This window comes from Paroedura picta, chromosome 2, assembly GCF_049243985.1.
Source record: "Paroedura picta isolate Pp20150507F chromosome 2, Ppicta_v3.0, whole genome shotgun sequence".
In the NCBI taxonomy this organism is placed as follows: domain Eukaryota; kingdom Metazoa; phylum Chordata; class Lepidosauria; order Squamata; family Gekkonidae; genus Paroedura; species Paroedura picta.
Window position 1 is genome coordinate 62,838,245 of NC_135370.1, and position 13,783 is coordinate 62,852,027.

Below are 13,783 nucleotides of genomic sequence, written 5' to 3' on the forward strand. Positions count from 1 at the left end.
GAGCATTCCCATGATGCATCACTTCAGTCTCAGGGTATGCTTGCAAAGATGCAAAACAAGAATCCCAACAAGAAGTACCTGAGATGAAAAGTAAATTCCCCTTTGCTGAGGGGAGGGGCTCTGGTTCAGTATAATAGTCTCTGCTTCCATGCAGAGTGTCTTGGATCATCCCCTGGCGAAAGGATTTGAGAGATTAAAAAAAAAATCCCTAAAGCAGGGATTCTCAACCAGGGGTTCATGCAGAACTCCAAAGGGGATCTGCGGTTTCCCCCCTACTGCCTTATTGGACTCATCCACAAATTAGGGGAAAGGTCACTCCCATTGCTCGTCCTGCCTCCTCCCAAGCATGAGTAAGTGAATTCTCTCATGGTTTCTGTGCCTGGGAAGGGGCGGAGCCTACACACATACTCCTGTCTTAAACTGCCTCCTGTCTCCCCCGCCCTTCCCCTCAAACTAGTCTGCTAACATGAGTGGTGATGTCACTTTTGGTGACATGTCACTTCTGGAAGCTGTGGCAGGGAGGCATGGCCAACCAATATCAATTCCAGGGGGTTCCAAAGCCCCTGAAAATATATTAAACAGGTATTAAACAAATTCATAGTTTACCACTCTATCTTCCAGGGGCTCCTCCACAGTCAAAAGGTTGAAAAAGGGTCTAAAGGGTCTGGGGAGGCCATGCCAGATGGAGCAGATGGCACTGACCATCAGGGCTAGAGTCAGTAGAGAACCTCCATAAGGACAGTCAGCACATATTCAAATGGCTGAGGACCTGTCTGCTGATTGGGAGGACCTTAATCAGGCTTCTGAACAGGCCTGGCAGCTTAAGCAAAGACCACTAATACTTTTAGCTGAGTTTCTGGCTGTACTAGTGTAATGTCATAAACAACAAAACATGTCAGTTTGCCTCGACTTAAGATTTTTATTTAGCTCTCTGGCCCATTCTCTGTCTGGCTGTGCCTTCTTGCAGTCGGCTTCTCAGTCAGATTACCCAGCTACAGACTGCCATATAAGAGCCCTGCAAGGCAGTAACGTGCCCTGCTACTTGTAGGCATTATAACAACTAGATTCTTAAAACAGCAGACTATTCATGGCCAAAGTACTGATCAGTTTAAACATCCCCCAATGGTGCTGTGCAAACCTCAGGGGCTAGCCCCAACCTGGTGGAATGAGCTCCCGGAAGAGCTAAGGGCCCTGATGGACCCTTATCAAAGTTCTGCGGGGCCTGCAAGACAGAACTCTTCAGCCAGGCTTTTGGTTGAGGCTGGGGGGTGCCTAGGGTGCCGCCCTACATCTGAGGGTGCCGTCCTACATCAAGTGCCTAGCATTAGATGCCTGGCAACAAAGTTCTGATGAACAGTATATACCATCTGAGCCACACTCGTGGCGGGATATGGGAGCAGGGAAGTTACTGTATTTTTGAGTTTAGACCACCATCTTCTTCTTGTTTGTTGTTTAATTGTTTAATTTGTTAAGAGAAGGGATGGAGGGGACTGTTGATTTTATTGTTTATGGTTATGTGGCTATTGGCCTTTTATTCTGTAAGCTGCCCCAGCTGACATTGTCGGGAGGGGTGGGATACAAATTTGATAGTTAGTTAGTTAGCTAGCTAGCTAGCTAGCAGCTAGTTAGTTAGTACAGGCTAAAGGGAACTAAAGAGCTCCTCAACAGTCTAGGCATATTTTAAGAACCTTTCCCCATCTGTTAAAGATTAGCAGAGTAGGATAGATGTACTGCCAATCACAAATTATATTCTTTGTCTCATTATGCTGATGATACTTTTACAGGTTTCTTTTAAGCAATCCCCATAACTACAATACAGATACCTGGCTGGAATGCAGCAGATGAGAAGTGGGCAAGGTTTTTGGTTTCCTGGTTGCAGTTTGGTTAGTGAGTCAACAGACTACCTATCCTTGAGGCTGTCCATGTTTTTTAATTTATGTCTCACTTTGTTGGGACTGCCTGGATTCCAAGGTCAGAATCAGAACTCTGTTAATGTATGTATCAGCCTTGCTGGCTAATAATTTTTGCCATGTGGAATTTAGGAGTGATCCACAGGTTCAGCTTTGGAACCAAGCATAAGTAATTCAGTTCTCACCTTGGCAGCACATATATGGAAATTGGAGCTATACAGAGATGACTAGCACGATCCTTGTGCAAGAATGTCATGAGATTTGTAAAGTTCAAAGCCTTCCTCTCAGTTGTATGGTTCCCTTGAGATCATGGAGAACCCCAGAGTCAAGGACCTTCTTGCAGGACTTTAGAGATAAGGGATTAAAATAGCATGTAAAGGTTTGTCTTAAGAGTTTCCTGTTGAGGGGAGTTACCTATTAAGTCTTGATCACTACATGCCTACCTCCTTTTACTAGTTTATTACAGTTATAGTTCAGATTGGTGTATCAAAACTGAAGAATGGGTGACACCCACCAAGGAGACAGGAAGAGGAAGAATTTTAGTCCTGCCTCCCTGAGAGAGTGGAGGGAATCACCCCAATCAAGATTGTCCTCTGCCTGTCCTCAGAGGAGAAGGACCCTTTTCAGTGAGTAACTAATGGTCATTCTCCTCCCCTCCACTGGAATAGGGCTGTGGCCAATTGGGGCTCTCCATACAGGGCCCAGGGCAGTTGTGCATTGGCTAACTGTAGTGGCTTTGATCTCAATGCCCTGCTTGTAGCCACTGAAGGAAACAGGATGCTGGGTTTATATGAACTCCAGTCCAGTATGACTCTTTTAATAGTTTTTACAATTTCTTTGAAGACATCTGATGATGATTTGATTGTGTGGGTGTCTGCCAAACCTTTAGTTGAAATCCTATCCACATACATTTGTCACTTTTCTGTTTTTAAGATTTACAATGGTGCTAAGTTTCAACTTTTGAGTATGATCGTTCTGTGATACTGCAGGGTTGTAAAATAAGACCATTCATGAAGTGACTAAAGGCGAGGAATCAGCCCACACAGAATTAGCTCACTTTAACAATATATATAATATTTTAATATATATAATATTTTCTTTGAGGAAAGAAAAACCTGGATTTGCTAAAGAAACCAGGAATATGCTACAGAAACTTTCATACTTTCCCCTCAGGATTTCAGCTTCTGATCTTTCTAAAAACGTTCTGGTTCTAACTTCTGTTCTTGCCAAGATGATTTCTTGCCTGAAGAATAAAATACCCTGTCAAGTTAATTTAGTAGCTAGTTTTAACCGATGCAGTTATTCCATATTATAATTATATTATTAAAATATCTGGTATATTGCTAACCACAAAGGTGTGTGTTCATATATAATGGTTAAACATAATCTTCCACAAATCTCAAGGGACAAGTAAGCGGCACGTGCAAACCAGATTCTCCTTTCTTCTAGTTCTGGACATTGAAGCATACATTTTTTTCCTTTTCCAACACGTAAAATACAGAAGCAAACTGATGATAGCAAGGGAGGAACAGTACTTTCCCACCCAGCAGCACTTCTCCACCCCTATTCAACTTGTGACTGAAATGGAAGAAATCTGCTCTCAATGGAGATACAGATGTGCTGACAGAGCCTGTGGAACTGAAGAGCTCTGATGAGTTGGCAAGATGATGCTTTCAAAGCAGACATGAAATTCCGGAAATTAGTAAACTGCCTTTAAAAAATCTCAAAATGGGTCAGAACATTTTGTTCCAATGTTCTCATCAAAACAGAGGTCTAAGACATCCTTCTCCGCACTTACAAGATTAAAAGCAACGAGTGAAATCACCTTGCTCTCCCTCACGCAAATCTGTGCCTTTGACCTGCTATCTCCCACACAAAACCCAGTGTTACTTAGCTTGTTTCTCAGATGGGCAGTCGTGTATCAAACTGACAGTCAACTGATTAAGTACACAGGCGATAAAATAGTTATATTTACAGTTATATATTTAATGTTTATTATATGAATGTGGATGATGCTTCAGTATTCCTGGAGGCCTTTTGATTGACAAGAATTCCAAGTATGACTCTTCATGAACCATGAATACCAATGATACAGACAGCAGGTTTGTTTTAAAATGCTTATGAACTATCGAAAGAGCACTGGCACTATTACAGACTACTTGCATTCCTTCTAGTGGGACTTTGTCTGAGACTATTACAACAGATTTCATTTCTGATGAATGGATAAATTCAAAAGCAGATTCACTGGTTCATAAAACAGGACATGTATTTGCTAGGTCTGAGGGTTATTTCTCAGATTTATTACTTGCACTAGCCGCAAAGCCCGTTCATAAGAACGGTCTTTGAAAGGGACCTCCCCGTCAGCGCTGAGGTCGAAGGGGGCTGGCGGGGAGGGAGTGCTTCCCGGAGGCCTGGCAAGCAGAACCGGTGGCTCCGTAAGGCTCGGGTGTGCTTTGCAGGCCTTTGGGAAGCGCTTCCTCTCTCCCCTGCCCCCCACGGCCGGAGGGCTTCCCAAAGGCCCGGAAAGCACACCCAGGGTGCTTTGCAGGCCTTTGGGAAGTGCTCTCTCTCCCCCCCACCCCTCCTCAGCTGGCTGCACCCTGATTGGCCCTGGAGAGGCCAGACAGTTCATCCCCCAAGGCTGTTTGACAGTTATTAAGAGGCACCAAATGGATAAGATTTGATTGTTAGCTGCTGTTGTTAGTGACAATCTGAAATGTAAAAATATCAAGTCCAACAGCAATATTTGTTCATCAGTCAGGGAATACAGAGCCAAATAGCTCTTTTTTAACCAAAAAGTTGTCTGAAGTAAGCCTGGACTTTTCATTCAATTTGTTTTGCTGATGTTGTTTGGCGTAGTGGTTAGGAGTGCAGACTCCTAATCTGGCGAGCCGGGTTTGATTCTGCACCCCCCCACATGTAACCAGCGGGGTCACCTTGGGCTTGCCACAACACTGATAAAGCTGTTCTGACTAAGCAGTAATATCAGGACTCTCTCAGCCTCACCCACCTCACAGGGTGTCAGTTGTGGGGAGAGGAAAGGGAAGGCGAGTGTAAGCCGCTTTAAGACTCCTTTGGGTAGAGGATACAAAGCAGGATACAAGAACCAACTCTTCTTCCTCTTCTGTTCTAGGGCTGAAATTGTATGCATTCTTGCCACTCTATTAATGGGCATAGGATTAGATGTTGATTTAAAGGGTTTCAGCCTACTATTAATCTTCCTGTTTGTCTTGCATATGCAATATGGCAAATGTATAAAACTTGGTCAGTGTTACTTACTGGTATATTTACCTCTGCATCAGATTAGAGATTTTAGTTCATCCATCTTTATAGCTGTACTGGTGAACATCAAACATTCATAACAGAAACCTGTTCATTTCTTTTTGGGGGGTTGTAGTTTGTATATATGAGAGAACACTAGAGATTTCTGTCTGACCTTACACTACACCTGGTATTACATAATTATAAACTTCTCATTCAGTGGCTCATACTACACTTTGATTGTAATTTTTAAAAAAACAGCTCATAAAGAGTGTATATGTTAGAGCAAAATATGAAGGTTAGTACTAGGGTAATTTGGGGGAAAGGCATGCTGGCAGAGAAATACTTCAGCAGCATATCGTATTGGTACAGCATGCCATGCCATGAAGTTTCAGGTGAAGAAGAAAAGTTGAAAGTAGCAAACTCTGAGGAATGCAGTCCAATGTCCTCTTACCTGAGTCCTGGCCAGCAGAGTGTGGTAGAAAGACAGGACGCATGAGGTGGTAAAATAGACTGTTCCACTGGCCAGGGATTATAATTTTCCAGAATTGCCCTACATTATTTTATGGAAGTATTAAACTGGATCACTATGTTAGAGCCTTCCACTCTAATGGGGTGTTTTCTTTTTTGACAGAGGTTTTGTGTTTTTTAAATAAAAAAACAAGGGCAGCATATAAAACAAAAGTCTCCCTACAGGCTAAACTGGTACAGGCCATTTTGCTGCCTCAGAATCTTTCCAGCTCCTCCTGCTGCAGGGATTTCGTGCACGTACACAACTAGGGATCTTTTGTGTTGCTGAACTGCAGTTCTTGTTTCCTTGTTGATTGTTTACCACAGTGTGCCTAATTTTGATGGGACAAATTAGACTGTGATAGCCAGGTTACCTTGTCATCACAAAACAAAACCTAGATAAAAGTGGCATCTTAAAAGTGGATAAAGGTATTGTGATGTACGGTAAGTTTTTTTGCAGTCCGGATTTGTCAGGCAAGAATTTCACACTCCAAAATACTGTTATCTGGTGAAGACTGAAGGCATGGTTACACTCCCACTTCATCAGCCTTTTCCCCACTTAAGGCTTTTCCCAGCAGGAATGCCCTTTTCCTGCTTCCTCTGTCACAGTGTTGTAAGCGGGACAGAAAGGGAAACTACTTTGAAATAAAAGCCTGGGTTACAGAAGAAAAACAATTACTATTCAAAGTAATTAAATTTGTAAAGTGTTATAGGAATGAGAAGTGCTGATTCAATGCAAAACAGACAATAGTTTAATATTTTTGTGAAACAAGTTATGGAGGGATTAGCTTTCTGGGGAGAAATTAAAGTCAAATGCAATGTAGGTTTTACATGTGAATGTCAGCAGTATAAACTGTGAAAAGCAACTTTGACTGTCATATGCCAGAAACTTTTTCCAAGTTGTAACACAAAGGGTGCCTCTCCAAAGTCTTCCCCCCCAAAAAAAATCAGGAACAAGACTTGTGATTCCATAAGGGGTGGTGTTCAAATAGCACTATGCATCTATGGTTGTCTATGATTAGATGCATAGGTGTTCAAACAGAAAAGTATGAATTAAAAAAAATAGGCATTGCGGGACCTTTAAAACATGGAGAAAGGGGATTGGTTGCCTAGATTGATCAACAGGCAGAAGAGTCGTGTATAAAGCGTGTTGCTCTCTTCTGCCATTTCCAGCAGTAGTTGTGGAGGGTGAGAAGTGTGAAAAGGCTGCAGACAAGAGCGAGTCAGCAAAAAGGTGAGGAGGGGCTGGGAGGCATGATAATATTTAGCGCTACGCCATTCAGCAGGTGTAACACTATTTTTACTGATATGTGGAAATGCCCTGAATATTCCTTCATCAGCAATAGAAAACTAGCACAGCAAGGATAAATTGTTTGTACTTTTTCTGCTTGCGGTGGCCATTTCTGTTTGGGTTATCTGCCCAGGACAGGTTTCCAACCCCCAGTGAAGGAGAGAGATTCCCTACCCCGAGCTCCCATTACCTGCAGCCACTCAGAATGATGGATCAAAAAAAATAATAATAATAACCATTAGGTGACCATGTGACATTACCCCCAAGAAAAACCAAGAAAAACCCAGACCCAGGGGTGGTCAAACTGTGGCTCTTTAGATGTCCATGGACTACAATTTCCAGGAGCCCCTGCCAGCACCTTGTTGCCTGGGGCTCCTGGGAGTTATAGTCCATGGACTTCTTGAGCACCACATTTTGTCCACCCCTGGTTGTCTATGCCACATCATTGGGTCAACAGCTGGCCACCTCTTTTGTCCCAGTTACCCATCTTTTGCTCATTTCAGGGTCATGGCTGTGTAGGCCTGGAGTTCTCCTGAAATTACAACTGATCTCTGGATTGCAGATACCAGTGTCCCTGGTGGAAATAGCAGCTTCTGTGGGTGGACTTTATGATTTCTCATTCTTGGTGAGCTCCCCAAAGTTTGCAGTGTCCAGATTTTGACCCCAGATCTTCAGGCATTTCCCAACCATGAGTTAGCAACACTAACTGTGGGTTCAACAATGTTGAGAAGTTATTCCCCCCCCCCCTTCTCCACAGCATTGTGGTGCACTTCCAGCTTTTTTCAGATCTGAGGGCCAAGGCTTCCTTTGTGGAGTCAGTCCATCTCATGTTGGGTCTTTTCCTGTGGCCATCAACTGTTTCTAACTGTATTGTGTTTTCCAGCAATTCTTTATCTTAATGTGACCCTCAGTTTTGTCATTTTAGCTTCCAGGGAGAGTTGAGGCTTAATTTGATCTAGAATCCACGTATCTGTCTTTTTGGCAGTTCACAGTATCCATAAATCTCCCCTCCAACACCAGCTTCTCTGTGTGTGTGTGTGTGGGGGGGTATGAAATATGGAAAGCCACCTAATATTCCAACAGTGTGCTAATAGAACTATATTTGAGTGCTGTTTTATTTTAATGGCGATAAGCCCCGGTGACCCAGGAGAAAAAAGATTGGCCACTGCTTGTTTGCCAAGTGGAACCCCATTGCACCTGTTCTCATACCAGATTCAGAGTACCTTTATTGGCATAAAGTCATACCAGCAATTAGGAAACCAGGTGAGCCCATGTGGAGAATGCGACTGTGGGGGTCTGCTTCTCTGTTCTCACGTGCACCATTAAAGCAGGGGGCAGAGCAATCAGCCTCATGGGGAATTTGACTCCTGGGGGTACAAAAAGGAGTAACAGGGCGAAGCCTTGTTCTGTGGTTTCCGACTTCCTTCGCGAACGCTTCAGCTGGGCTGGGGGCGGCTGTTCCCTCCCCAAGCTGATACCGCGGCCGCGACTTGTTTGCTGCTCTCTATCCAAGTTCCAGGCCGCCTCTTCAGTTTCCCGCCGCCCCACGGGAGCAGCTGCATTACACGCGGGGGGGGGGGGGGGAAGGGGCGTCGAGGAGGGCCGCCGAAGGGAGGGGAGCGGCATGGGGCGGTGATGTCAGCCTGTGGGAGGAGCCTGCCCGAGGGCGCTTTTAGTTTCAGGCTGCGAGCAATTCGCATGCGGCTGTTAGCCCCTTCCCGGGCTGCCTCTCCCTCCCCGTGCGCTCCCTCTCTCCGGCAGCCTCACAATGGACCCGGGAAACTTTTAGAGCGGAGGCTGCTCCTGCCCGGTCGCTCCCACCCACCGAGCCCGTTGCTGCCGGTGCTCCTGAATGACTCGCATTGATTATTATTATTATTATTCTTCATCATCCTCCTCCTCCTCACTGCCGGGCATGTGAAGCCCCGAGCATCATGCCAGCAACGTGCACTTTGCTGCTCCATCAACTCAGCCTCCTTCTGCTCGTGGGGCTGCATCTCTTCGCGGGATCTTTTCCCCTGGACCCCCTTTCCTCCCCCTCCTCCCCCTCCTCCTCCTCGTCGTCTTCCCCCGACCGTCCCCAGTCCCCCACCGCGGGGCCGCAGGGGTCTCGTGCGCTCCCGCCCGAGGAAGCGTCTGTGGCGGCGGCCACTCGCCCGCTGCCCTCGGAGAGACAGGCTCTGCTGCAGCCCTCCGCTGCGGCTAGCGGCGCTTGGGATCCGGCGACAGAAGGACGCGGCGGCAGCAGCCAGCCGGGTGAGTGGATGGGAAGGGGAAAGGGTGGAGAAGGGAAGCTGTTTGCACACAACAGCGGCAGCTGCTCGGGGAGGGTTGCATTAGCCCTCCCTCCGTCTCCGCACATCTGATCCTGTCTGGTCCCGGGGATTCCAGCAGATTAGGGGAACAGACTGCTGCCCGTCTGTCGATCGCTGCTCCCCCCCCCCGGTCATTCCGTGTGTGGGGAGGGGGAGGGTGTAGAAAAAGAGGCTTGGTCAGGCCGGCGTGTTCTTGGAAACATCCCCCAATAACAGCAGCAACACGAGTCACGACCCTTCCTCATTCTGCCTATTCTCTTTTCTGAGGCGCGGGAGGCCCCTCTAATGACAATGGATCTGCCTGGAGGGGCTTTCAGGGGGCGGGAGGCGTCTTGCCCGCTCTCAGGCATGTGCGGAGCAAGTAGCCCTGAACAGCTGCTCCGTCCCTCGCTGGCTCAGACAGTGGAATTACGTCCCTGCGGCCCCAGAATGGAGAGGGGAGTGGGGGGGGGGAGGGGAGGAAATGCGCGGGATCAGCTCCCGGGGGAACAAACTCCAGTCTGACCTGTGAAAACTTCGCCACTTGAACCTGAAGTAGTGGCCATTGGCTGCTTCTTGGGGTCCAAAGCCCCCACCAAGCATTGATGCAAAGGCAGACCTGTCATGTATGGTTCCTGAAGTTAACTTTTCTGTTCTGAGGAGTAGAGTTATTTCCAAATGCCACACGCTGTAACTGAAAAGCTATTAGAAATAATACATTTGGACTGCGTGCGGACTCAAGCCCGGCATTTGGAGAACCTTCACTTAGACAAACAGTGGGAAATCTAAGGCGTTAAATTTAACCCACGGACCTACTTGATTTGTTAACTGCATCATGTTGCAAAAGGAGTGCTTTTGGAGCGCTCTTCCATTATGACCTGTGTTGCTGCAGTATAAGTGAAGGATGGCTTGCGAGTGGCAAGCAAAAGGATAGCTATGTGACTTCACATTAACATCTGACTTATACTGAATCTGTTATTAACCACTGAGGCGGTTTAATTTCGATGTTCTTTTTCAGTTTTATAACATTAAATTGACCCACAATGTTTGAGGGAAAGGGTGTCACTGCTTTTAATGAAAGGGGTATTAATGCCAAAGAGATTAGAACATATAAAGAACACAAAACAGAAAGGAGGGAAACGCTAAGTAGTAGTTCAGTTTGTGGTCCTGCTCTTTCTGAACAGGACAAGCCAGCTGCACGGTTCTTGGAAACAATGTGCATAAAAGTTTTTTAATCTGCCCTTTTTTTTTCTCTCAGTATTTCCCAAGATTGGGAAACAGCAAAATGCTTTTGGTTTAGGGCTAGTAAGCAGTAAACAGTTGTCATCCCATCAATGTGGATGGAAATCGCTTTAAAAGAATTATAAAATGTGCATTTGAAGCGATCCCATTGCAGTTATCCCTCTGTTGCAGAGATATATGATCCAAGATCTCAAAAGAACACAGTGAGAACCAGGGAGAGGATGAAAGCAGTGGAATGTCTTGTGGAATGTTGGTGTAGTCTGTGAATGCTATAGCATTTGGGGTCATCTAAAGAAATGTCCACCATTGAATAATAGCTCTGAAAAAGTGAAAGAATCCCTATCCCTCGGTGATGGTCCCTATCCCTGGGTGATGGTCATTTCAGTCAGAGCTGACTGACCATTTGCCAAGCCTTTTCATAAGCTCTATCCATACAGCATTGGATTCTAGGTGCAGGTTCTTATTTTTTTATTTTTTATTTATATACTGCCACTTTTCACATGAACCCGCAGCAGTTCACATGTGGCTTGCTGGTTGCTCTCCTCTAGCTATCGCTACATAGTTTGGGGGATCCAGTTTATGAGATTCCTCAAGTAGCGCTTTAAAATGGAGGATGCAGCTACTGGTTTGCTGCTTGGACGCTGGATGTTGGCAACGTCGTGTAAAATGCCAAAAATTTGGCGTCTGCATAAGGTAAATATTTCACTTTATTTCTCAGGTGCAGAATGGCCTTGGCTGTGTTGAGGGGGCTGAACAACACAAGTACATTCCTAGGCTGCTATATATTAATGGTTGACAATCATTATTCCATTCACCTTTGTAACAACCCTGAAGGTGGCTCTAGATTTTGGCATTAGACTAACCTAAATGTTTGGTGAGTTGGATGATCAGATATTACTCCGGTATATGCAGTATTATTTTATTAGAATGTAACAAAAGAAGCACTAAATACAACAAGAAGTTATTAAACAATAAAATTTAATTCTAAAGTTAAACACAGATTGAAGCGATATATGTAGGCTATGCACATGAATGATATTAAAACAGGTTGAGCACTAGTCTTGATTTTTATGCTGCAGTCCCCCAGAGAAACTAGTTACAAATTAAAAACCATGAAATTAAGCAAATAAAATATGTATTAAAGCTACACACTGGAACAGTTAGACACATTTAATCACCTAGTTATATCGGTAAACTTTGTAGCACCTATGAATTATGTTTAACATCTATAGAAGGCAAAAATGTTTTAAATGTGGTTAGGGTTATGAGGCAGGGCAAAGGTGCCTGCTTCTAAATGAATTGTGTGGCTGGTGATTCCAGCAAGGCATAAGAGACTGCCAGCCTGTCTTTGCTATTCTGTGAGGTCATAGTTCAACAAAAAAGGTGGGCTGCCACCTACACATGGTAATTCTTGGTATCATGGAGTACTTGGATAGTGTTTCATCAAGGTCCAATCATTGGCATTCAGTTGATGATGTCTGACTGACCCGTTGACTACTGTTTTGTTTTAATAAAGGTAAAGTTAAAGGTATCCCCTGTGCAAGCACCGAGTCATGTCTGACCCTTGGGATGACGCCCTCTAGCGTTTTCATGGCAGACTCAATACGGGGTGGTTTGCCAGTGCCTTCCCCAGTCATTACCGTTTACCCCCCAGCAAGCTGGGTACTCATTTTACCAACCTCAGAAGGATGGAAGGCTGAGTCAACCTTGAGCCGGCTGCTGGGATTGAACTCCCAGCCTCATGGGCAAAGCTTTCAAAGCTTTGTTTTAATAGGTTCTAGTTATTGACTCTTTTTGTATATTGGGGGGCAAAGATAACCGTACAATACTACTGAAACAAATAGACCAGAGATTCCCAACCAGGGCTCCCTGGAGCTCCATGAGAATTCCCCAGGGGCTCCTTCCATTGACCTGGGGGTGGTATTCTCACAGTTACCATGCCTGGGAAAGGGGGCAGAGCCTGGACGCCTACTCCTGCCTCAAACCACCTCCTTTCTTGCCCCCTCCTCAGAGACGCATGACTAGCTGACCTAACTTCTGGCCCAGTTTCAGGGCTCCTTGAAGGCTAAAAAATATTTCAGGGGCTCCTCTATAGCTCGGAGATTGAAAAACTTTGCAATAGACTGTAGTAACTGTGCCTAGGATGGCATTATTTATCTAGCTTAGATCCCACTGTAAGTCTGCAGAAGAAGTGGTATTTGCAGACAGTGCAAACTTCTCATATTTATGTTTCTATGAAAGCATCTTTAAAAATGGCTTCTAACAGAATGCTAGGATTTTGGACCAAAAGATACAACATGCTTTACCAGATGCTAAGGTTGTGGCTTCTTATATGTAGTCCAGCCCTGCTCATTCTTAGAGGCAGGATGTTGGTCTACATGGTCTTTACTGTGACAGTTCTTCAGTGCTTAATTATAAACAATGTGGAAAGAATTGCATTTACATTAGAAGGAAGGAAGAATTCTACATGATAAGAAGCTAGGCAGGGATTCAGAAGCCATTCTTTCAGTCTCCAGTGCCTTTTTGTGACCTCAGGAAGCTTTGTGCACTTGCATCTGAGTCTATATTTGGTTATGATGGATGATCAAGAATTTCCTATCTCACATGGGGTGTTTTGAGGACGGATTGCAACAGGAGAGAAAGGAATATAGGTACATCAAGATGGTTGTGGCACATTAGCAACATCCTCTTAAACAAGGCAAGACATTTGAGGAATCTGCAGTTTATAAAAGTACAGCATTTTCAATACACAATGTGGGTAGCTATTTTATTGGTACTTATAAAGACCTTAAAATGAGCCTCTTGTGGCGCAGAGTGGTAAGGCAGCCGTCTGAAAGCTTTGCCCATAAGGCTGGGAGTTCAATCCCAGCAGCCGGCTCAAGGTTGACTCAGCCTTCCATCCTTCCGAGGTCGGTAAAATGAGTACCCAGCTTGCTGGGGGGTAAACGGTCATGACTGGGGAAGGCACTGGCAAACCACCCCGTATTGAGTCTGCCATGAAAACGCTGGAGGGCGTCACCCCAAGGGTCAGACATGACTCGGTGCTTGCACAGGGGATACCTTTACCTTTATAAAGACCTTAAATACTATTGTTTATTGAGATGCATAACCTGTATTTTCCTAATATGCAGAAAGGTCTCAAGCAGCATCCAAGAGACTGTTGATCTCTCCTTTCAATGGGAGAAGACAGGATTAGTTGATATAATAACTGTGCAGAGGCTCCTGGAAGGAATTTGGTTTAGTCTCCCAGCGTGTCAATAGATGAACTGGGAGCT

General features: G+C 45.1%; 1 protein-coding gene and 1 non-coding gene across 2 annotated transcripts in view; both read left to right on the top strand.

The window, feature by feature from the left end:
• The first annotated feature begins 2,087 nt into the window (after positions 1–2,087).
• On the top strand, positions 2,088–2,193 carry LOC143831035 (U6 spliceosomal RNA). The gene has a single exon (XR_013228675.1). It is a non-coding gene; the product is annotated as a U6 spliceosomal RNA (small nuclear RNA).
• A 6,461-nt stretch (positions 2,194–8,654) lies between these two features.
• Positions 8,655–13,783, top strand: part of HEG1 (heart development protein with EGF like domains 1) — a 64,784-nt gene continuing 59,655 nt past the window's right edge. Inside the window, exon 1 of the mRNA XM_077320363.1 lies at positions 8,655–9,228. Coding sequence (XP_077176478.1) covers positions 8,907–9,228 — 322 coding nt within the window. The 5' untranslated portion in view covers positions 8,655–8,906. The remainder of the gene's footprint in view (positions 9,229–13,783) is intronic.